This window comes from Trachemys scripta, chromosome 24 (genome assembly GCF_013100865.1).
Source record: "Trachemys scripta elegans isolate TJP31775 chromosome 24, CAS_Tse_1.0, whole genome shotgun sequence".
In the NCBI taxonomy this organism is placed as follows: domain Eukaryota; kingdom Metazoa; phylum Chordata; order Testudines; family Emydidae; genus Trachemys; species Trachemys scripta.
The window spans coordinates 7,047,878-7,072,700 of record NC_048321.1 but is presented as its reverse complement, the minus strand read 5'-3'; the positions used below and the strand labels follow the sequence as shown (position 1 = coordinate 7,072,700).

General features: G+C 51.2%; 1 protein-coding gene across 1 annotated transcript; it reads right to left on the bottom strand.

The window, feature by feature from the left end:
• Positions 1–1,807: 1,807 nt before the first annotated feature.
• On the bottom strand, positions 1,808–21,278 carry GOLPH3L (golgi phosphoprotein 3 like). Its single transcript, XM_034756639.1, has 5 exons — positions 21,102–21,278; positions 19,894–20,095; positions 7,826–7,957; positions 4,477–4,591; positions 1,808–2,447 (listed from the first exon to the last, which is right to left on the bottom strand). The coding sequence occupies exons 2-5, from the start codon at positions 20,074–20,076 to the stop codon at positions 2,020–2,022; spliced, it is 858 nt and encodes a 285-aa protein (XP_034612530.1). The 5' UTR covers positions 20,077–20,095; positions 21,102–21,278; the 3' UTR covers positions 1,808–2,019.
• Positions 21,279–24,823: the final 3,545 nt, after the last annotated feature.

Sequence of the window (24,823 nt, the reverse complement as noted above, 5' to 3'; positions counted from 1 at the left end):
CCGGGTGCCATCTGTGCAGCAGCACGGCCTAGAAATCCTACTGCAATTATTTATTAGCTCTGGGGGTGTTCAAAGGAGTCCGGCACCCGATTCCCATTGAAATTCACAGTCCCTTGGATGATTTTGAAAGCTCCAGTCTAGATTTCTAAAATCCACCTCTCTACAGGGAAAGTTTATATCCTTCTCTTGGGCACAGAGACTTCACATGGCCACCTAGAATTCATGCAAGGCCATTAAAAGCTACTTATGTTCTAAAAAAAAAAAAAACCCAAAAACCAAATCTCCCACTTTTAGACCAGCTGCGTTTTGGGCCATTTCCGGATCCACCGCAAAGACTGAGTCAATTCCACTCATGGTTAAGGCCGGCTGAAAAATTTCCACCGATGCACCATGGCCAATTGGCCATAGCGCTTCCAATCACGCACAAATTCCCCTCACCAAGAGATGAGACTGTGGTGCATCATGGGAGATGTAGTCCAACTAGGAAGCCCGTAGAAGGGCACTCGAGGTGACTGAACTACAACTCCCATGAGGCACCAGATATTTTAATTTTTGATTTTTTTGCTGAAAAGTTAAAAAAAATTCCATGGAAAATGAGTTTTGTTTTGATTTTTCCTAAGCAGTTTTACCAGCCGTACAGGCTCCCTTCCACAGGGCGGTCTCTGAAAGCCTGACCTGAGAGCTCAGTCCCGGTCGCCTTCACTCACAAATGCAGACCCCCCACGGGCGGCTATTCACACGAGTGAAGGCTGCAGGAGTGGGCCAGTCGTGTTCACCTTTAAACGGCTCAAGCAGCCTATTGGCCCACTTCTCCACTGCCATGCCATGTGCACCAGTGCAACACGAGAGTAACCCACATGCTCACTTTGCACTGGTGCAGAAAGACCACGCATGACGCAGGGCGGCGAGAATTGGGCTCTGGGCACAGATCATTTCTGTGTCTTTTCCAACATGGCTCAGCCAGCCAAGCACTCTCCCTCCCGCGTTGCACTGAAAGGTCACAGCAGGTCGGTGACTGTACCGATCTCAGAGGAGTTCTGCCACGAGTCATGCGGCCGTGAATCGGGCCCTCCCTGTCCCAACAGACATTGAATAGGAAAGGTCGTGAAGAAGTTGCCATGCTGAGTAAAGGGGCAGCTACATCCCCGTGGTTTCAGAGGCCGCGATACCGATCTCTGGGACTCCGGCGTGTGCCAGGAGCTGCACCCCTGCAGTCAGCGGGATTACACCAGCGCGAGTGTCAGACCAGGTCAGACTCTACCAGCCTGATTCTTGGTAACACCCAGGCCCTTTCGCAGTGCTCTGGCAGTACAAGTGGGCCTGACAATGGGGAACCCTCCCCCAGTTCCCTGGCTACAGTGGAGCTGGCGTCAGGGCTCTGCAATGGCCTTGCCCCCTACGCTGGAGGCCAGGAGCATGTCCAGAGTACCCTGCGTAACAGCGATTCTCCACTTCCCAGGGCCCACTGGTCGCCATGGGGAGCAGAACATAGTGTAGAGCAGCTTCCGGACTGATCTAACTTACACTGTTGGGTGGGGGGCCAGGCAAGCCTCAGAACACAGGGAGCACAAAGGTGGCTTAAAGCCACCCCGTTTGTCAGTCCCCCAGTGCAGGAATGGAGCAGGCCCCATCAAGTCAAGCTAACCCCACCCCCATAAAAATCAATGGAGAGAAAAGAAGAGCAGACTACATCCCGATGGCAATTCTACATCTCCATTCTCCAAAAGGTGATGGGAAACGAGAGAGCTGACTGAGCCGCAAGCCAACCCTTTCCCCCCGCCCCCCCCACCGGAGACAAAGACCTTCATTTAGCCGAGTGTTTACAAGAAGAGGACACACAACATACAGTCGCTCACTCTACCAGCACAACAATCCCCAGCCAAGAGAGGTAGGTTGGGGCAGGGGTGGACATCAGTCAAACCCAGGTGCCATGTAGAACAGAGTTTACGCTGGCCCGGCCCAGGGCAGCTCCCCACCCAAAGGTCCCGTGCTACGTCCAATGGGCAAGGCAGTCTGGATTTAGGCTTTGTTAAAGGCTGCCAGAACAGCCCAGATCATCTCCGTGGCGCTGGCTTTGGTGGCCTCCACGTCGGGGTCCAAGTCCAAGAGGTCCTTTGACCTGTTCATGGCCGTGTCGTACTTGTCGTCCGCCAGCGGGGTGAAAACGTTCTCCAGTACGTCCGAGGAGTGGGCCAGCACCAGCAAAGCCAAGGTCCTCCTGTCCATGCGGTGCGGGTCGTTCACCCACCGGTCCAGGACGCTCTCCTGCAGCTTCTTGAGCAGACGCTGCTTCTCGGTGGTGTTGGTGACCGGGTGGGTGGTCATGTCGAAGAGCAGGAAGTTCTGCTTCTCCGTGGTCAGGATGCCCTTCTCCACCAGGTTCTTGGCGATGCGCTCCCGCACGTTGCGCAGCTGGTACTGCAGCTTGAAGGGGTTCCAGGTCTCGCCTGCGGGACGGGGAGCCGAGGTTTGCTTTTTAGTGGCAAAATCAAGGCAATAGGTGGGCATCCCCCCCCCACCCCACCCTGCGCCACGACATCCCCGGGAGAGCTCGGATACTGCACCTCAGCCACCCCTGCAATGCTGTTCCAGTCCTGGGACCCTCCACACCGCTCTGCCCGTGTACTTCAAGCCTCTTCCCGTCTCGGGCCCCTGCCCAGTTCCCGCAGGACACCTTCAATTTGATCCATAAGCCCAGACACAACACGTGTCTGCTGATAGTTGGGGGGGGGAGGGGGGGAAAGAGGGGGAGCACCCTGGAACAGCACCAGTCATGTCCACCCCCAGGCAACCTTCCCCATCCCGGAAAGCAGCAGCCCCTCCCTATAGCTCCTAGCTGTTCCTCCTGCCTCTGCCCCTCTCTCTGCCTGGCGCAGCCCGCTGGCTCAGCTGCCCCACAGGGAGGGCAGGGGCGGGCCTGGCTGCACCAGGTGACCGAGCAATCTGGGGGGGGGGGGCATAGGACCCTGCACCCCCCCCCCCCACGTCACCTTTGCCTAAGCCCCTGTGCTATTCCAGTACCAGGCTCCACACAGTTGAGCCGATGCTCCTCAGTACCGACCCACAACCCACTCACTAATGCACTAGCTGGAGTCCTGCTAGGGAAAATCTGTCTTCCCGGGAGGCTGAGCCCAGCTGCAGTGTCTGTGGACTTACCCTTAAAGGCCTAAGGACACGTCTATGCTATAGCCACACAGCCATAGTGTAGAGGCTTCCTAACCTCGATAGAAGGGGTTTTTCTGTCCATGTCGTTAATCCGTCTCCCCGAGGGGCTAGGATCCTTCCGTCAACCAGGGTGACTTAACTACGGCGTTCCGGGCACAAAGGTTCCCACAGCCCAGAGCCACAGAGCTAGATGGAGCTAATTTTTACATGTGAACCAGGCCTAGGTGAGGCTGAGTATTTAGGAAGCAGATCCGCACAGAGAAAAGCACAAAGGTTGCTCTGTCCAGACCAGAGATGAGCATGAACCCACCCATACAACCTGCCAGCCTGGATTCCAGCCCAATCAGGGATGAGATCAGCCCCGGGGGAGATACGTCTGAACGGCCATGAGAGGGGGAGCGCGTGGCCTCTCCAGCACGCTGCACCGCCCTGACCGGTTTAGTCCTTAGGCCGGGGTGGGCAAACTTTTGGCCCGAGGGCCACATCAGGGAATAGAAATTGTATGGCGGGCCATGAATGCTTACAAAATTGGGGTTGGGGGTGAGGGCTCTGGGGTGGGGGTGAGGAGTTTGGGGTGTAAGAGGGTGCTCTGGGCTGGGATTGAGGGGTTGGGAGGGCAGGAGGGGGATCAGGGCTGGGGCAGGGGGTTGGGGCACGGGGAGAGGTTCAGGCTCTGGCTGGGGATGTGGGTTCTGAGGTGGGGCTGGCGATGAGCGGTTTGGGGTGCAGGAGGGTGCTCCGGGCTGGGATTGAGGGGTTGGGAGGGGGGGATCAGAGCTGGGGCATGGGGAGAGGCACAGGGGTGCAGGCTCCAGGTGGCGCTTACCTCAAGCAGCTCCCGGAAGCAGCGGCATATCCCTTCTCTGGCTCCTAAGCGGAAGCGTGGCCAGGCGGCTCTGTGCGCTGCCCCATCCACAGGCACTGCCCCTGCAGCTCCTATAGGCTGCGGTTCCCGGCCAATGGGAACTGTGGGGGCGGCACTTGGGCCGGGGGAAGCGTGCAGAGCGGAGCCCCCTGGCTGCCCCTATGCATAGGAGCTGGAGGAGGGGGGCATGCCGCTGCTTCTGGGAGCCGTGCGGAGCAGCCCCTGATCCTGCTCCCCAGCTGGAACACTGGAGTGGGGCAAGCCCCAGACCCCGCTCTACAGCGGGAGCTCGAGGGCCGGATTAAAATGGCTGGTGGGCCGGATCTGGCCCACAGTTTGCCCACCCCTGCCTTAGGTGATCAAGCAAGAACAAGCATAAAGTGGCTCATGGCAGAGCAGGCCACCGGGAAGCGGAGGAGGCGCCGTTCAAGGCCAGGCCGTCGTACCTGTGAGCAGCTCTATCCATGACTGGACTGTCTCTGCAGGCTCTGTGGCTTTGATGTGCTTAAGGGTCTCATCTAGTAGGACGTCGCCGGTCGGGGTGTCTGACTTTAAGAGCACCTAGGAGGACAAAGACAGACACACAGCTTGAGGCTGGATCCCGGACTGGCTGCCGTCCCTCTATCCCAGAGACGACGTGGCATGATCCGGCTTTGGCTGAGAGCTTTGAAACTGGTTCTAACGGGAGAAGCCCAGGAAGCATCTTTGACCAAGATCAGCAAGATGCCAGGGCACGTGTAACCCACTGTGCTGCATGGGCTACATGCCCCATGCTTGGCCCAATCCACAGAGGATAGGACACTGCTACAGCCCATGTGACGCTACAAGGACTCTCAGACCCACTGAAGCAATGAGGCATTGTCCAGTGCCTAGAGCACAGGACGGGGCGTCAGGACACCTGGGTTCTATTCCCGGCTCTGGAATGTCCTTGTATGGATTCAGTTAAATCACGTGCAACTCTGAACACAGGCACGGGCTCAAAGCCAGCGTTACGCCAGACTAATGGAGTTACAACCGTGAGAGCGAAAGGAACATCAGGCCTATGTGCTGAGAGGAAGGCTGGCCCAATGGTTAGAGAACCCGGCTCTCCAAAGCTAGTACAGTTCCCTGCTGTGACATTTTATACCTGGGGGAGCGCTGTGACAGATTTTCATTACCAATCTGCCTGTAACCCCCATACCCCTCAGTTATATACAATTGTGATCGTGCATATAAAGCAGGCCATGTAAGGTATCAGGGGAAAGGTTATGATCTGGTGAAAGTCACTGTTCTATCTAAATACGTATGTCATCAGTGCATATGAAGTTACGAGATTGTGTTGGATGGTTGTCACTAAAGCACGCTGTAAGTTGGGGAACTGGCCAGATATTAGCTCCCCAGAGGCAACAGCAAGGAAAGTAACCAACACCCGGGCAGGTGTCAAACCACCATCAACAGCCCTTGTCCAGAAAGGGAGCTACACTGCAATGACTCACCTGCATGAGGCCACACCAGGGGAATTGCTCAACCTTGCCTGGGGACTCAGCAATGCCCCCAGACATGCCTGGACTTGTGTGCTTCAAGCACATGGGACTGAGGGTATAAAACACAACACAGGGGCCCCATGCTTGGCCTTTCTCCTGCCCCCACCTATGGCCTTGGCTACACTCGGGACCGCGGCAGCGCTGTGAAGCGCGAGTGTAGTCGCAGCGCTGTATGTACTCCACCTCTCCGAGGGGAATTACATTGGCGCTTTACAACGCTGTACTTGCTGCGCTTGGGCCTTGGCTACACTTGCAGCTGTACAGCGCTGTGAGGTACACCTGTCTTCGTGCAGCTGAGTAGGGAAAAGCGCTGCAGTCTGTCCACACTGACAGCTGCCAGCGCAGTGGTGTGGCCACACTTGTAACATTTGCAGCTGTGTTGGGAGCGGTGCATTATGGGCAGCTATCCCAGCATTCATGTGGCTGCAACGTGCTTTTCAAAACGGGGATGGGGTGGGGTGGATTGTGACAGGGAGTGTGGGGGCAGAAAGAGTGCTTTTTGGAGCATGTCAGCTCTCTATTTTGCAAGTTCCGAACTCCCGGCCCCCTGCTCATTCATTCACTCGCTCAAAGCAAGCTGCAATCTGTTTGCTTTTGTCTGTGGGACGAGCTTTGAAACCAGCCCTTCCGCATTCCTGCAGCCGGTCACAACAATGGAGAGGATTGGCCACTTGACAAGGCGATTAGACACCCCTGAGTCGTAGCCATGGTTATTCCTCTCGGAGATGTGGAGTACCTGCAGCCGTGTACCCCGGGAGATACAGCGCTGTAAGTGCCCTGCCAGTGTGGACGGGGAGTGAGTTACAGCGCTGGGGGAGGCTTTACTGCGCTGTAACTTGCAAGTGTAGCCAAGGCCATAGGGGGGTGTTTTTTCACACCCCTGAGCGCAGCAAGTTGCAGTGCTAGTGTAGCCAAGGCCGATGCTGCAAGCAACAAGGACACTCAGAAGACTCCAAAGGAGGAGACCGGCCTAGACAAACCTGTATCTTAAGGACTGCAGTATCCAGCGTGGGGGAGAAAAACTGCTTAATTTAGATGTTACCCAGTCGAATAGGGTTGAGGGTTTAGACTGCGTGCTGATATATTTTATTTTATTTTGGCAATCACGCTGACTTTTTGCCTATCACTTATACTCACTTAAATTTATTGACTACAAAGGATAGATTTTTTTAACCGTTATCTTTGCCAGTGTGTTTGCCTGACGTGTTTGGTAAGGGTGTTTGCTCAGGTTTACAAAGGCTGGGATAGATCCACTTTCCACTGATGAAGTGGTGAACCATTTAATAAATTTAAGACGGTATATTCCTGAGGGTACAGAGCTGGGAGGTTTGGCTGGTGCCTTTCTCGGTGTGATTTAGGAGTGGTTCTGGGAGCATTCATGCAATCTAGGTGGGTGGGGGACTCCACATGCTGTTGTGCTGAGTGAGAACAGGGCCTGGAGGGGTTTGCTGCTTGTCACGAGCAAGGCATTGTGAGAGACAGCCCAGGCTGGAGAGTTAAGGGGGCACAACGGTCCCACAGTCCCAGGCTGCACCCCGGGGATCCCATCACACCTGGTCTGCTACAGACTCGTTGGCCCAGTCACTTAGCCTCTCTGTGCCTCAGTTTCCCCATCTCTGTACTGGGGATGACAGCCCTGCCCTGCCTCCCAGGGGTGCCTGCCTGAGGATTAAATGCATTAATAACTGAGTGCTCAGGCGTTACGGCGCTGGAGGCCACAGGAGTGCCTGAGACATCCATCTGGACGTAAGCTGCTATTGTCCATGCAAATCATCGTTATTCCAGAGGCACGAGAAGGAGAGCGATGCCTCCCCACCCCCTCCAGACAAATACAGGCCTGGCTCACTCCCCACATCTGACCCTGACCGCCTACCTTGCGGCCTCCTCGTCCCGGCCTCTCTGTCATGTTCTTCCTCCAAGCCCGCAGATGGGGCCCGATCCCCACAGCACCCCCCCGTTGTAAATCTAGAGTCACTCCATCGCTTTCCTTGGAGCGACTTCGGATTTACCCCTGCGGCGCTGATCAGAACCAGTGTAAACGGGCTTGATTCTCCATTGCCCCGTGCCGTCGTTGACCCGGGTGCAGAACGCTCACAGGTTGGGACGGCGGCGTTCTGTAGCCAGGTCACACCGGGCTACATGACTGCAGGGCAGCGGGGAATCAGGCCTCATGGGTCTGAAAAGGTAGGGGGAGGGGATCTCCCCGAGGCTAAGGGCCTTGTCCTCCTTGTTGGCCCAACAGGCACAGAGACCGACCCCCGGGGCAGGGTACCTTTCTGTCCAGCAGCCTTTTCTTCCTCATGGTGAGCGGCTCCAGCTGGATACGTCCGCGCAGGGCCAGCTCGATGAGAATACCGCCGCGCAGGCCCGAGGAGATGCAGTCGTTCCAGAAAGACGTATAGCCCTGAGGAGGGAGAGCGGGGGAGGAACGCCACCGGCATTAGAGACAAAGGGACCCTCATGGGACCGAATCATCAAGAGATCACTACAGCTCCTTTGTAGCCCACCCAGCCCTCCGAGGAACTGAAGGCAGCTCAAGGCCCTTCACTTCTAACAGCTAGGGATAATAGCACCACCTAGCCCTTCTCTAGCACTTTCCATCAGCAGATCTCAGAGCCCTTTACCACAGGGGTCAGGATCACCACCCCCATTTTACAGATGCGGAAACCGAGGCACAAAGCAGGGAAACGACTTGCCCGCAGCCGCAGGTCACCCAGCAGGCCAGAGGCAGAGCCAGTCCAGCTACGGAGTCTCCAGTGGCAAAGGCCCGCCCTTTGCAGCAGGAGGGTCCAAGTTCTAATCCCGCTTCCCCTACAGCATCAGAACCACTGCACTGTTCCCCAGGTTGCGCAGAGTCGAGAGCCCTCAGGAGCGCGTGGAGTCGAGAGGAAAGACAAGAGAGCCAGCGGTTCTGAAACACCAGGGCCCCTCTCCCAGCAAAAGCCCACACGAGGCAATAGCCTGAAAGCAGCTTTTTTCGTATGATGGTTCCATAGCAACACTAGGCACCCCCCCAAAATGGACAACAGGGCCCGATTTTCAGAGATGCCGAGCAGCGGCAAATCCAAGCTTATTCACACCTCTGAGCGGTGTAACTTGTACCGACGTAAGCTGTAGCGTGTACATAGCCTAGCAAAGGGCAGATTTCCTCAGTCAGAGAGACTTGACCAGCACAGTGTTAAAGGGTTGGGCCAGCAACCTGTATCGCCTCCCGGAGCCAACGCTGAGCAGCATATCACATGCCCTTTGCCAGCTGGCTCGGGTTACAGCAGAACCTACTTCCTGCTTAGCAGAGAACATGCTCGCTCCAAAGCAGGTTTCTTCAAGCACGTCCAGGTGTTTGCAGAGCAGAGGGGAAGTTTGCGCCAGCCCCGGCCTCTGAAACCTAGCCTAGGAGTTGAGTAAGAGTTTTGAAAACTAATCTGACTGCAGCCCACGCTGGCCTGCCAAACCGGCTCAGAGCAGAGCCCTGCAGCAGTGCTGGACTACGACTTGGACTCCCGGGTTCTATTCCCACTCTGCCACTGAGCTGTTAGATGACCTCAGGCAAGTCACTTTGCCTCCGTTCCCCTTCCCACCTAGTCTATACATCTCAAGGATGGTCTCATACTACGCATACAGGTCCTTGATCTCAGGGGGAACTACTGTAACGTAAATAAGAAGTTTCACGCTTCTGCAATTCTGGGACTAGTCAACATTTGAGAGAACAAACACCCCACCATGGAAAAGATTTGAGAGACAGATGTTAAGGTTTGCATAGGCTTTGGATGTGACCCTATAGAGAATTTTATTCTTCACAATAGGGGGAAAAAAATCAAATTAACTCACTACAGAGCACAAGTCTCAATGCAGTTCTATAGGTTTGAAAAAGTTCAGACCCGTAGGAAATGCTACAGGACCTTTTCCCATAAGGGACATTGCTTTCAGCATGGTGGGGCAAGGGGGGGAGAGGACGACAAGAGAGAGATTGAGTATCTGACTGTAATGGTATCATTGCTTGGTCCCGTTTGCCTGCCCACCACCAATTCTTCCCCCTCAGCATTAAACCCATGGGGAAGCATGCCAGAAACACCACCATCCACCCTTTTTTACAATGACCTAGAACTGGGTCAGCAGCTGACACGAGAACTAACCAAGGAGCAGTAACGGTTTCCATCAAACCAGCTTTCCCAGAGCTTACGAGATTTCTGAATAACGAGGCCGCTCAGGAAAACATGAAAGCCCTGACAACTTCAGACATGCATGCCGAACAATTAGCTGTAATCAGAAATTGCTTGTAAGCCCTGTCGTAAGAGCGCTCCTCGCTGTCCGCAGCTTTATCTTTAAGCCCAAGGTGTACATCTCTGACTAGACTTCTATTAAGGTTTAGATAACAGCGCTCTCCCCAGTGTCCTGTCCGGATTGCACTCTGGCTAATTACATTCTGCCTACTTAAATCCGCCAAGTCAATTTCCAGCTAGTGATGGTATGACTTGGTCGCTTGGGATAGGAACCTCTGAAATTGTTGGGTAGTGTGGCTGCGTGCGGTTAAACAGCCGCCGCTTTCCACCCTAGAAGTGGCTGCATTTCGATCACGGGTTGGGACGTGCTCAACGGGCCAGATCCTCAGCTCAAGTACACTTGAAGTCAGCGGAGCCACACTGATTCACACCAGCTGAGGGTCTGTGTACCGGTTTATAGTCACACTCTCAGTTTTCTAATGCACTCCGTTACTAACCCTTCATACATTATAGCTATGAGAGACAGTCACTCAGATCACGTGAAATTCACCCGTCTCAGCGCCAGGTTCCATACACCCGCCAGAGCCCTACACGGGGCGTGTAAGTGAGGCAAAGGCCTCCACACCAGGGCACATTTCAACCATTAAGCCTAGCTCAAGGGTGTTGAATAATGCCCGCGCCATGTAATAGCAAAGGGCCCGATCCTGAGAAGCATCAAAGCCCTGCCACTCATCCTGTCTTCAGCATCATGAAGAGAGTAGGACCTAGAGTCGCCAGCCAGATCATGGTCCTTGCCTGGAACAGCTCAAAGGGGGCAGGAAGATGCACAGAGAGGGACCTTGCCTCCCTGCTCCCAGTCCAATGTTCTACCCACTAGATGACACCATTACACCAAATCGCTCCGGAGCAGATCCAAACTGGAGAGTTTAATGTCAGCTGAGCAGAGGAGTATGGGAAATGCAATATACCATAGTCACACTATAACACAGGCACAGGAAAAAGGCCCACGAACAAGACATCCTGAACTCTTATCTTTTGGAAGGCAAGCGACTAAGGATTTGGACGTTGCTCGCAGAAGTCATCAAGGGAGAAGTGTCCAAAAATCAAGAGGAATTTTCTTTCACTACCTCTAGCTGAGGAGACAAATCAGCTGAGCACAATGAGGGGAATCAAATATTTTAAAACCAGCCAGATCACTGTTTGCTGGGAGACCCATTCAAACCCTGCAAATCGTCTCGGTTGCAGTCCCTGACCAACGAAGGTCCTGATCCTGCAGATGGATTCACAGGTTCAAAGGCCAGAAGGCACCGCTGTGATCTCTAGTCTGAGCTCCTGCATGGCCCAGGCCAGAGAACTGCCCCAAAATAATTCCTAGAGCAGAGCTTTTGGAAAAATCGATTTAAAAATTGGCAGATATTTGCGTGCGTGCTTCACTTGCGTCAATGAGCCTGCCCCTAACCACAGATGTCAACAGGAGCTTTGCCATAGACTTCAACAGAGATTGCACCAGTCCATAAAGCTGAACAAGCACATAAAAGTATTTGCAGACTCGGGGTAGGAGGCGTAAGGCCTGAAACAGCATCTAACCAGCTTTCAGACCTCTGAGTTCCAAATGGATCATTAGGGAAAGATGAATAAACTCTGCAGATGCCAAGTTTTGAGGATTAGAAATGGAATAATTTTTAAAAGTATACAGATTAAAAAAAAAAAAAAAAAACGCAATATTCTGCAGCCTATAAAGGGTTAATCCAAAACGCCAAACATCTCTTTATATAGCAAGCCCCGACACACGCACTGGGTGTGTTTCATAGGGCAGAACAATAAAACGATACAATTAAAAGCTAACCTTTATTTGCTTTATTCATTTCCTTGTGGCAAGTGATTAAGCAACGCAGGAAGCAAGAGTTCAGAGGATCTGCTGGGTGCTTTCTACAAAAGAAACTCTCCTTTTAACCACACATTTTTTTGCTCTCCAGAAAAGGGTTTCAAGTTCACCCTTTATTTTTAAAGCAGGATATTTGCAATCTTTGGATTTCTGTCCAGATTTGGTTTCAGATTATAAATGCCAGACTGATTGCCTACCCTCAGATGGATTGATCTAGGACAAAGAGATATAGTGAAGCTGGAAGAAAATGAAATGGCATCATTGGGCTTCCAGACAGAAAACAGGCAACATTTTATTTCTCCTACCACCCCTCCACCTCTTTTTGGTCAAAACTTTCCCCTAAACTTTAGGCTGCATCTTTATTGTCCCTCAACGACTCCATATGAAGCCAGAGCTGTTTACAGGCAGAGAGATGGTTGTTCTTCCTGCTGGCACATCAGATTCAACTGGGATCTGAGAGTCAAGCTGGGTTCTTTCAACTCTGCTCAAAGTGGACCCTCTATACCCTAGCCTAGCATGAGACACACACTAGATATGGTTCAGAAGTATCCTGTGTGCTGAATACACATCAAAACAAGGGCTGTCCAGAAAACAAGAATTACTTTTCAGGAAATATTTTGAAGTTTTGACATTTGTTTCCATTCCGACGAGGAATAAAACCAAGATCTTGCAAATTTGAGTGAGTGAGTGAGTGAGTGTATGTGAGAAGAACAGAGAGAGAGAGAGAAAAAAAATGACAGCAGAATAGCCAACTGCCTAGTGATTATGGCACTCACTTAGGATATGAGAGACCCAGGTTCAAGTCCCTGGTCCAAATCGAGCAGAGCAGGAATTTAAACCTGGATCTTCCACATCCCCAGTGCGTCCCCAACCTCCAGACTACTGGCCATTCTAGAATCTCTCTACTTCACTCTCTCTCTCTCACGCGGACACACACATACAAATGTTGACCAGAAATTCCATCGTGTATCCAAGAAATGTTCCCGACAAAAGTTTCATCCAAACCAATATGTTCCCACGAAAAGTTTTGGTTTTCACAAATGGGCATTTTGTGACAAAAAACATTTTGTTGAAAAGTTTCCGACAGGCTCAACTCAGAGCGTTTTAAGCAAAAGCGGGCAATTTTTATTCTCCACATTGTATGAATAGGGAAACTGAGGCGCACAGTGGGGAAGTGACTTGCCCAATGCCACACAATGAGTTAGTGGCAGAGCAGGGCATAGAAAACAGGTGTCATAGAATCATGGAACTGGAAGGGACCTTGAGAGGTCATCTAGTCCAGTCCCCTGCACCCAAGGCAGGTCTAAGTATTATCTAGACCATCCCTGACAGGTTTTTGCCCAACCTGCTCTTAAAAATTTCCAATGATGGAGATTCAACCACCTCCCTAGGCAATTTATTCCAGTGCTTAACCACCCTGACAGTTAGGAAGTTTTTCCTGATGTCCAACCTAAAGTCATGACTCAGTCGGGTGCCATGGCCGCTGGACCACACGATTTCTGCCTTTTCTTTGAGAATGAGGAGAAGAATATCGAGGAGCAACATACAAAACACAGAACATTAGGTTTTTGGTCCTATCCATCACCAGTGAGACCCCTTTTCATCACATTACAGAAAACTGCTCACAAGAGCTTATCAGCATCGGAGTTACAATCCACCTCACCCCACTGGCAACTGGGTTCCAGGAATATTTGTAGGATGGGGTGGGTGTGAGAAAAAGAGTTTGAGAACCACCGGTAGCAGCCAACAGGATGGAGGAAGAATTTCACAGCAAGATGGGGCCCATATCCAAATCCGCCCCCCCCTTCCATCCCGCCCTTTCCCCACCCCGCATTGTTAGCTCCCTAGACTTGGCCCCTTTCCGATTCATCTTCCAGCCATTCTATAAAACATTAACTCAAGAGACAATGCCACATCCCTACAGAAAAGTAGTGTTGCAAGAATCAGTTTGAATGAGCCATTAATTAGGAAAGACCAGCAACATTTTTCAGCCCTGACATCAGAGGAAAGGATAACAGAGTTTCTTAGGGCTGGTCCACACTATAAAAATTAGCTCAACCCAGCAACTGGGCTCGGGGCTGTGAAAAAACCCACCCCTTGAGCGATGGAGTGAAGACAGCTTAAGTCCCCATGTAGACAGCGCTAGGTTGATGGAAGAATTCTTCTGTCCACCTAGCTACGCCTCTCGGGGAGGTGGATCAACTGTAGCAGTGGGAAAACCCCTCCTGTCGTTGCAGTGTCTACACTGAAGCGCTGCTGCTGTAGCACTAAGTGCAGACATAGGTTCAGGCATCAGCGGGTGCCGAGTTCTATTTTTGCCGTCACCACACAGTTCCAAACGGGCCTACGCCTGCAGCTCATGCAAAAAGTACTGCAACGAATCTGTGGGCCCCCTTACACCTCCATCACATAGCCGCTGACCTTCTGTACCTACCCACTGCCATGGCAGAGACCTCTGTCTGCTTTCTGAATGTGTCTGGGTCCTACGGATAGTCCAAAGGACACATGGTTGAAAGCAGAAGTTCTCAACCCCGGGGGGGGATCAAACTTTCTAGGCGGATGTCGCGACCTGGCGCATGGGGTCAGGAATACGATGCCATTCAGGTTTGGCCTGGCTGCCCCCTCCAGTATGCCAGAGGGAGGGGTGGCTGGGCCAAATCTGAATGAGTGGCATTGCGACCTGGTGCCCGGGATCACAACGCCCAGGACCACTCATCAATGCTGAAAGAGATTCTGCCCGGCAAGCGTTGTGGGTTTTAAGGTATGTGCTTTGACAACATTTCCCAGCCTAGGCAGTTAGACAGCAGGGTCAAAAGACTGATTTATTTAACGCAGAATCCCCTTTATTGGAATCAGTGTATTAATGGCCCCAGGTCCAGCTAGATTACACTGGACAGTCCCATTTTGTAAGGGGGGGGGGGGGGGGGGAGAAAGAGCCGTCCAAGTTTTAAAAAAAAAGGGGGGAGGGGTTGTGGGTTCATGATTCAAAACCGGTTCAGAACCCTGGTTTAAAGCCACCTACCTCGGGCTGACGCTAAAGGGTTTGGCACCAAAAGAGTTAAAGGGAATGAAAGGTCACTGCACTGCTCCAATGACATTTGCACCTGAGCAGCTCTCAAATATTTGCTCTCTGAGGTTATCCCCAGCATCCGGCTTATCACCTGCTTGCCTATAATGTCCTACTTAAATTAGCAACCCTGAGATTTTATTGGTGCTCTTGAACTAGAGACATCGAGCAGCGCCTTATAACTGGGATATTGCCAAACCGAGCCCTGCAGTTTGATTTCCAGAGGCGCTGGCTGCTGCTGAAGTTACTGGGAACTGTAGGTGCTCAGCACCTCTGAAAAACCAGCCCCCTTGTTTTACAGGGGCTCAGTTTTGAGGACCCAGGAGGCAGTATGACCTAGTGGATAGAGCACTGGACTAGGACTCAGGAGACTTGGATTTTGTTTCTGTCTCTGCCACGTCACCTCCCCTCTCTGTGCCTCAGTTTCCCCATTCATAAAATGGGGAGAATGAGCCTGACCTCCTTTAATATCCGGGGATGAGAAGCACTATGGAAGAGCTAGGGGTTATTATTATTTCAGTGCTGAAGGTAATGCATTACACCCAAAAAAACTCTGAAAATATACTCTCTTCAGGCTAGGAGGAAGGATGGCCTCGCGGTGAGGATGCTAGCTGGAATTCAGGAGACCTGGTTTCAATTTCCTGCTCTGCCACACGCTCCCTGTGTGACTCTGGTCAAGTCCCTTAGCCACTCTGTACCTCAGTTTCCCCCACTGTACAATGCGCATAACAGCCCTGCCTTGCCTGGCGGGGGGTGCGTGATGATAAATACATTAAAGATCATGAGGTGCTCAGATATTACGGTGATGGGGCCAGATAAGTACCTGAGACATCAAGAAGAATCGACCCAAGGGAGCAGACAACTCAGAATAACAGAGTTTGCAACCATTCGCTTCTAGGTCAGCAGCTTACTCTGGGGAGCATCAAATGGCAAAACCAGCTGCTAAGCAGGAATCGAGCTGGCTGTGTCTCAGTCCAGTCCCTGTTGGCCTGGTTGTCCATGTCACATAAAGCCATCCTGCCAAATGGCCATCTCCGTAGAGGGAACAAGAACTGACTCCCCAACAGATCAGGGTCAAGACACACGGGCAGGGAAGCTGGTTGTCCATGTTGCATTTACCCTTCTAAGCGAAGGGCTGTTAAATCAGCACCTTTCACCTCTTGGGGGAACCAATAAAACAGGAGCCGAAAGGCCTCAGCGATGGCAGACTGCACCAGTCCAGTAGAACAACCCGCCTGAAATGCAGCCACAAATAGCCACGTGTGAGCAGAGAGACATATCCAGCATTGGAATCCATGGCTGTTTTACTCAGGGAATGAGAAAAACTATGGAAGGACAACGCAGGCACAAAGACAAATGGGATGAAGGAGTGACTGCATTGCACTGGTGCTGTGTGTTGAAAAGGCCAGATCATCCCAGATTATGCAGGAACAAAATCTCCGAGCAGGGAACAGGACATTTGGGAAGCAGACAAGGTCTGTCCCACCTAGAATGGGAAAAGGTTGGGGGCTCGCCCTTCTACACCCACTGATGGCCTGGTATCTGCACAGAACTTGGACCCATCTGGAGAGTAAATGTAGAAGGTTTGTAACCATGAGAAGAAGGAGGTTCTGAAACAGCCTCCCAGGAGGAGCGGAAGGGGGTGGTGGGGGGAAAACACAAACAACCTAGCTAGTTCGAAGACGGAGCTTGACAGGTTTATGAGTGGGAACACATGATGTGGTTGCCTGTGATAGAAGGGATGACAACGACTAGGAAGTCCCTTCCAGACCCGTGTCTCAAATTCGGCAAAGATGCATGCATCTCACTTAGCGGTGATTTTATAACGAGTCTTATGTAGCTGGTGATTTTAAAAAAAAAAAAAAAAAAAAAAAGCATCTTCCTTTCAAATAATAGAGAAAAAAATATTTCCAGCCCTTGGGGCTTCAGAGAGAGGCCTGAAAATGTGCCTTCTAAAGGCTCCATCGGAAGATTTTTAAGACAATCTTGATTTTGGGTGGGCCTGACTCATGATTTTTGCACACTTAGGGCTGGCAACATTGCACATACTCAACCTTTCCCGCACGAGCAATCCCACTGATTTCAAATGCAAATTTAGGCACAAGTACAGGATCTTGGCCTTAGAGTCTAAGCCCCATAGGGTGGGGACTGTATCTAACTAGAATTATGTGCAGCATCAAGCACAACGAGGACCTGATTTTGATTGGTAGAGCTGGATACGGAACCCAGGAGTCCTGACCCCCAGTCTCTTGCCCTACCCCCTGTGCAAACCGAGAGTCAACCACCTTCGTGGGTTTGAACAATCTCAGACTTCGCGTTACCATGTTAGCAGCCACAAACACAGACAGCCCTTCTGGGGAGCATTGCAGCCAGAGGTGCCAAGGCGTTCCTTTCAAAGACCCTGCACCGCCCCATTCCATAGCAAGAAGCCACTCCCGGCTGCGCTGAACAAAAAGAGTACAGTCTAATTATTTTAAATGGCACCTGACTGCAGGCAGACAGAAGAGATCTGTTGCTTCAGTGAGATGAGCTAATAGCAACTACTAAAGTACTGAATGCCTCATGCTATAATCGCTACAGATCCAGGTTAAGGAGTGCACAAGGGTCACCCTGACTGTTAGATCTCACAACGGAGAGGAAGCTGTCTAGCAACTGGCTTTCATCATCATGATTTAGTTATATTTAAGGTCCTACTTGAATCGCGGGATGATTGTCAAATAATTGTGGCTGAGTTGCGGACAAGACATGGAAAAAATCAGGGAAAAGTAATAATGGACCTTTATTAATTGAGGAAATTTGGATAAGCCAGAGAAGCCCCATTTATTTAAGAAAAATTTGCTGGAACAATATAAACTCAAGTATTATGCAATGCCTGCTAATTTTTTTTGTTAACCAGATATTTTGCTGCAGCTATATTACACTCATTAATGCGCGGGGCTGACAGCCCGACCCCAGCCGCTATTAGCTCGGATACATGGAGTTTTACTGTACTAATGGGGGGGGGGAAAAACGTGTGTGTTGCAAATCTCAAAATGTGTGCAAAATCGTGGGACTTTGCAAAGTAAGCTAATTACAATCAAAACGGCTGTGGAAGTCTAATATTGCGGGATCCGCAATATTGCAAATTAAGTAGGTTAGATTAAGTTGGTTATACACCCCTACCTCGATATAACGCTGCCCTCGGGAGCCAAAAAATCTTACTGTGTTATAGGTGAAACCGCGCTATATCGAACTTGCTTTGATCCACCTGAGTGCACAGCGCCCCCCTCCCCGGAGCACTGCTTTACCGTGTTATATCCGAATTCGTGTTATATCAAGGTAGTGGTGTAGTACAATAGCATCTAGAGGCCTCATTGCACTGGCACTGTACAGCCACACAGTGAGAGACAGTCCCTGCCCCAGAAAAGCTTATAATCAAACAATTTTTAATCATTTGTATTGTGATAGCACTTAGAGGCCAGAGCCCCAGTGTACAAGACAGGCAAAGGGTGGGAGAAAATGCTATTATTCATATTTTACAGATGGGAAACTACGGCACAGAGATATTAAGTGATTTGCCCAAGGTCACACTGGGAATCTGTGGCAGAGCCAGAGCTCCCAAGTCCCAGCCCAGTGGCTTAACCCCAAGACCAAAATTTCCTTTCTGACTTTGCTCTGGTATTGCAAAGATTACAGACAAAATGATGGAAGGAAACTTGCAGGAAGACAAAGCTACCCAATTCCACACAAACAAACAGAACCTCCCCCCTGCAGTTTCAAAGTTGTTGGGTTTTTTTCTTCACTTATGTGCTAAAAATACACCACCAACAACCTCTGACCACTATTGCTGTGTGCTGCTAAACAGCTGCTGAGTTACGCCCCAAAGGGGCTTTTCGGTCAGATAATGGAAACATTTCTTTCCTTCAGTTATATGGACATTTTAATCCTGCTGTAGGGCCAGAACTTGCAACCTTTTCTCCCATCAGGGTCAGGCTTTGTTAGTGTCATGTATTTAACGGGCCTTGCCTGTCAAATGAAAGTAACTCCCCCCAGCCCAAGAAAATCCTGTACCGTGCAGATTTGCACATTTTCACCTGCAATATAGATTTGATTTTGCTTCTGTCGCAACGGACGTGCGTGTCTGTTCTTTATAAGTACTATGGAGTGTTCAACAGCTGTTTGGATCCTGCTTGGCATAGATATGAGGCGTTATAATGCAGGTGGAAAGAAGAACTCTTGTGCACTGGGGCAAGGAATTCACTTTTCAGAGACCATTAGGGGAAGCCAAGAATTCCTGGGTCCAATTTCCTATTGCCCAAGGGCCCCTTTGTACAAAGGAGATTGGCACAGAGGGTCTGCAAAGCCGGTTTTAACAAACAACCCTGGTGCCGGTAGCTGCTGCACCTGGCATAGAGCCAGATGTGCCTCTGGAGCAGCCCAGCGTACAAGGCGAGTTGTTCTGCTGTAGGGTGTGGGCGGACCAGAGAAAGGACGGGGCTCTGGCTAGGGTGGACTGGTAGGTTGGCAAATCTATGGGCCATTTAGGGCAGCCCTGGCCTTCGCTGAGGCTGCACGGGCCCCTTAATAGGTGAGGTGTAAACGGCCTCTCCTCTGCCCGTGCGCAGGGATGAATCCGCCCCCTGTATTGGGAGCACGGCCCAGCCCCGCTCTCTCCAAAAGACTCGCAGCTTTCTTGCCTATGGACCCTGTCACAAGGGCCTTGTGCAAAAAGAGACATTTTGCTTCTTTATGCCACACCACGTTTACTTCCTAAACAGAGCACCGATCCAACAGGGTCAGGCAGGAAGCAGGCAAAGAACCAATCACAATGGCAAAATGCCACAAGATCCTCCCACTGCCAGGTAGTACAGCAGCAACAGCAGACCTGCCCCGTGGAAGATCATCCATCCAGCCTCTGGGGCAGGAGGGAAAGAGCTGGGGATCCACCATACCCCCTGGCACAGCCATGCCTTGTTGTGGCCCTGGGCTTGATGCCACTCAGAGGGTGCTTACGCGCCCCTTTGCACAGAGGAACTGCACTGGTTCTGCTGCAAGAGGGGTCTCTGGATCCACAAAGGGGGCAGGCATTGCCCCCTACAGCACTTTCCCACAAGCAAAGCCAGGAGCAGTTGCTTCCATCAATGGCACTGCCCACGTAACGCAAACGCTGGCAGCCAAAGACCCGTTACCTCCTTATCCTTCAGTCCCAGGAGCAGCACTTCCTCCATGAGGGTCAGGCGGATATCTTTGGAGTCACCCGACTCCTCCTCATCCAGGTTTCGGTCTTTCGAGTCGTCGTCCTCGCCCTCCAGCCTCTTGTCGGCGTTCTTGCCCACGTCAGCACGCCGCCCTCTGTGAATGAGCGTCGTCATCCTCTCCCACAACTAGGAGCTAGCAAGGGTAACCAAAGGAAGTATTGATGGGTGCACCGGTTCCAGAAAGGATGGCTTAAAGGCACTAAATTACAGGGAACTGAAGACTGGAATTCAGGTAGGGCCAGGACAGCCCTGCCCCTTTACAAGGCAAATATTCTTAGTCCAACACTGCCGGGCAGCATTTACAACACAGGAGTGGCTGCATTGCACTGGTGCTGTGTGTTGAAAAGGCCAGATCATCCCAGATTATGCAGGAACGAAATCTCCGAGCAGGGAACAGGACATTTGGCCAGCAGACAAGGTCTGTCCCACCTAGCATGGGAAGAGGCTGGGGGCTCGCCCTTCTACACCCACTGATGGTCTGGTATCTGCACAGAACTTGGACCCGTCTGGAGACTTAGGGCTTCACATAGGTTTTCATCCTTCCTAGCCTCATGGAGCCAGGCTATTGCTTTCGCTGGAGTCCCTCACTTCTTTAGGGAAGGGATAAATTTAATGAGTAATCCCTGCAGGAGAGGGGGAAATGGAGGTACACCAGAGGGGCTGCCCACCCTGGCCTAATCCTGCAAGTACCCCAAAACCCCAGCTCTCCCCTCTACAGGTTCTAGGGCCAGAAGAGAACATGCTTGCTCCCTCCCCCGCCCACCTCCATTTCACATAAAAGGGGCTTTTGCTTCCCACAGCTGATGGGACTGCATGGCCCAGTTCCTTAGGTGAGTTAGGGGAGGAAGGAGCTATAGAAAACGAACTGGACTCACGCGCTGGACCCAATAAACGCAGAGGGGGTCGTTCCCAGAAACACAGGCCCCCCCCCCCCCCACACACACATACTTCCCACTACCTCTGCCAGGAAAACTTAAATTCCAGCACGAAAAAAAATAATTTAAGAGGGGGGAAATCCTCCCCCCCCTGAAATTTACAAATTAAACGAGACCACAGTGAAAATGTACAAGTCACTTCCCAGTTATTTAATGTTGGTGCCTAAGAATTTAACCCTTGTTGGAGATTTTCCCCAGCCTTACCTGCGACTCTGATCTCCTCTTCTGGGAGGCCTCGTCCACCCCCCCTTCCCCTCTGCTTTGCCTGGTATTAAACTTCTGAGCCCAGAGAAAATAGAAACTTTACTTCCTGGTTGAGCTGGAGCAAGGGGGAGGAAACACATCAGCTTCCGTATCCCTGGGTAACCTATCCTGGTGTTTGTTAATGCCCAACTTTGAGGCTGTTCCTCCAATAGAGATTGCAGGGGGTGGGTCCTTGTTGGTACAGACAAACTTGTAGGGTGGCACTGCTTTGTGTCTTTGTCTTTGTGGACAGCTGAGGAAACCAATAAGAAGATGGGGGGATGGTGGTCGCTTGTTCAGCCCCCAACGCCCCCGACCAATGGCAGATGCAGAAATCACCCCCTTGAAGACTGGAGTCATAAAGGTGGATTGTTGTGAAGCTTGGTAGGATTGTGTTGTGCTGTGTGTACGGCACCTGTGCTATGTTACCTTGCATTGTGTGGGGTGAAATTGTGCAGTATTGCCTCGTATTCTGTACTGTGCAACAGAAGAATATTGCATGGTATCTGATGTTAGGGTGACCAGATGTCCCGATTTTGGGGTCTTTTTCTTATATAGGCTCCTATAACCCCTCACCCCCGTCCTGATTTTTCACATTTGCTGTCTGGTCACCCTATCTGATATGCATAGCTTTGCCTATTGTTCAGCCATGCAACGTTACAGGGTGCAAGTTATCCAGCACCGAATTGTTATCACATAGTTTACCCAGCCATGCAGTGTAGCATTGTGCTGGACCATACAGATAAGAGCGAGGCAGTCATGCATCTTTTTGTAACAGTTCTGTTGTGTAGGTGTGCTATGGTATTGCATCATATCATGTCACAGCCATGTAGGGTGACCAGACAGCAAGTGTAAAAAAAATCGGGACGGGGTGGGGGGCATAGGTGCCTATATAAGAAAAAGCCCCCAAAATCGGGACTGTCCCTATAAAATCGGGACATCTGGTCACTGTACAGCCATGCAATATTGCACAGTATCTCATGCCAGCATCTGCTAGGCAGCTGTGCAATACTGTATCATATTGCATGCTGTGCAGTATTTTAGCATATTGTATATTGAACGAGATGTAGCATGCGGTGCAGCTATGCAGTGATGTATTGCATTTGTCATCCAGCATTTTGATTATAGCGTTTCACTACATTTCAGCCGTGCAGTATTCAATGCACAGATTCTGTTTTGAGATCATGTGGACCGCAGAACGAGAGACAGAAAGGGGAGTCTTGGCTGTAAAAAATGTTTGGGAGATAAATCTTGTTAAAGCCATCTACAAAATTAGCAAAGTCTGAGGTTAAAATTAGCTGTTTGTCAATTAAATCCCACTCACCTAGCTCACTCCACTGAACTATGAATGAATGTGCTGTGATAAATGTACAAATCCCTCTGCAAACGATTGGCAAATCCCTGTCCACAGGAATATAGAAAATTGAAGCAAAGTTCTGCTGTATGGTAAATTACAACTGGTTGGCTATTTAAAATGTGCCATCTTTTCAGTAGTTTTCACCATCAGAACAATATTGTGTTTTAAAGTATTTTCCTTTCTTCATCCCATATAAAAACAACAAGGAGTCTGGTGGCACCTTAAAGACTAACAGATTTATTTGGGCATAAGCTTTCGTGAGTAAAAACCTCACTTATTCAGATGCATAGAGAAGTGAGGTTTTTACTCACGAAAGCTTATGCCCAAATAAATCTGTTAGTCTTTAAGGTGCCACCAGACTCCTTGTTGTTTTTGTAGATACAGACTAACACGGCTACCCCCTGATACTTCATCCCATATCTTATTCATAAGCATATTAAGATGGCAAGAGGGAAAAACCCCTTCTGTAGGAACTCTTGGGGAAAAAATTGTTTGAGTGAAGCACAAGAGGCTGTATGAAGTCCACTAGGAACTTCGCTCTTCCTATCAATTATATGTGGAAGGCACTCAGCTAGAAAGCTGGTGGGAGGCAGTGGAAAAACCCTTGAGGCCTGGGGGTAGTTTTTGTTACCATAAATATGGGCACTAAAGTGTGATTAGGTGTAGGAACTTGGAGAACTCCACTTTCAGGGCCTGTTTGATGACCGAAAACAGTATATGGGGAGGAAGGATTAAAAATCGAATGTTGCACTGTCTTGTCTCTCTCTCGCTTTTAATTCTTGAACACAGAAGAGCTTTTGGAATAGGACCATGTGAAGAAACCCCGTGATGGCATACCACAGGGGGTAGAGGGGAGCTGAGACTCAACTGGGCTTACCCCCAGACACAGAAGTGTGCAGGGAAGAGTCCTGTTTCAGGGGCATCAGTGCCTACCCTCTCCCCACGTGAGCTTGGGTACAAAAGAAACTGAGGGGCCACCCAGAAGCTCAGCTGGCTGGAGCAGAGACCAGCAGTACGTAGGAATGACCCACTCCCTCCCATCTACCCCTTTGGTCTCCCCACTTCAGTCTCACTGCCCCTGCTCCCCTTCCTTTCCTTTGACCCTCGCCCTCCTGCCCCCCCTTCCTCTCTAATTCCCTCTCAACAACCCTCTTCCACCTTTCAAAAAAGAGAAACCAACAAAAAAATTATCGCACATTTGTGACCATCACATTATTCACTCTGCTTGTATGGGATTGTCCTATTCCCCCAGCCCTCTGTCTCTCTTGTCAGTTTAGATGGTAAGCTGTTTGGGGCATGGACTCTTACTCTGTTTGTACAGTGCCTAGCAGAGTGGCATTCTGATCTTGGGTGGGGTCCCTAGGTGCTACCATAATACACATAATAAATGCAGTGCTGGCTGTCTGTCTACCTGCAGTAGATACTCCTGGGGAAAACGTGTAGAATTTATGTCCCCTGCAGATTTCTTTGCTTCCCTGCAGAAAAATGACTTTCTGACAGGGAAGCAAAGGGAAGCCACAAGAGCAGTCATGTGCCCCTCCCCAGCAATATGTTTTGGGTGCCCAGGGCAGCCGGCAGAGAGGTAAATCACTGTGAGGCAGGGGGCAGGACTGGGGAAGACCTGGCTGGTGGCTCCTACACAGTGCTGGGTTCAGCTGCTAGTCCCAGCTGGGCTGGGGAGGATGGGACTTTCTCTTCCCCAGCATGGCATCCAGTGCCGGGTCAGACCCACCCCCAGATTTCCGCTCCAGCTGCAGGAAGCTCTGCAAACTCCCCCCCACACACACACTTCCTGCACCCATTGCGCCTCAGATGCAGTGGGAGGGATCCCTGTAAAGGGAGCTGCTTTCCCATCTACCCAACCCCCATGCATCCATCCCTCCTCATGCCCTGACCATCCCCCCAATAAGCCCCACTCCCCCTGCACCTGGACCACCCTGATGAGCTACCCACACCCAAATCTGAGCCCCAACCAGCTGCACCTGGACCCCATCCCATTGAGTCCCACACCCCCAGCATCTGGACCCCCCCCTCGCCCAAGCCCTCCCTTACCCAGACCCCCTTGCTGAGCCCCAACAACCTTCACCCGGACCCCCCTGCAGAGTCCCATTACTGTTGGACCCAGACTCCCCCAAATGATGCATCCAGATCCTTCCCACACCCGGATCCCCCACTGAGCTGCCCACACCCAGATTGCCCCACACAGAACCCTCTCAACCCCCACCTGGATCCTGCCTTGTTGAGCCTGCCTGCCCACACCTGGTGCACCTGGCATGGAGGGGCAGGGCCCTGGGGTGTTTCTGGGGCAGGCCCTGTCCTTGGGCTT

What these genes read in the sequence shown, in the direction of transcription:
- GOLPH3L (XM_034756639.1), bottom strand. Translation starts at nt 20,076, where the DNA reads ATGACGACGCTCATTCACAGAGGGCGGCGTGCTGACGTGGGCAAGAAC. An exon ending in TGGGACTGAAGGATAAGGAG is followed by an intron (nt 7,958 to 19,893) that starts GTAACGGGTCTT and finishes CTCCCTCCTCAG; the next exon opens with GGCTATACGTCTTTCTGGAA. An exon ending in ATGGATAGAGCTGCTCACAG is followed by an intron (nt 2,448 to 4,476) that starts GTACGACGGCCT and finishes CCCGTCCCGCAG; the next exon opens with GCGAGACCTGGAACCCCTTC.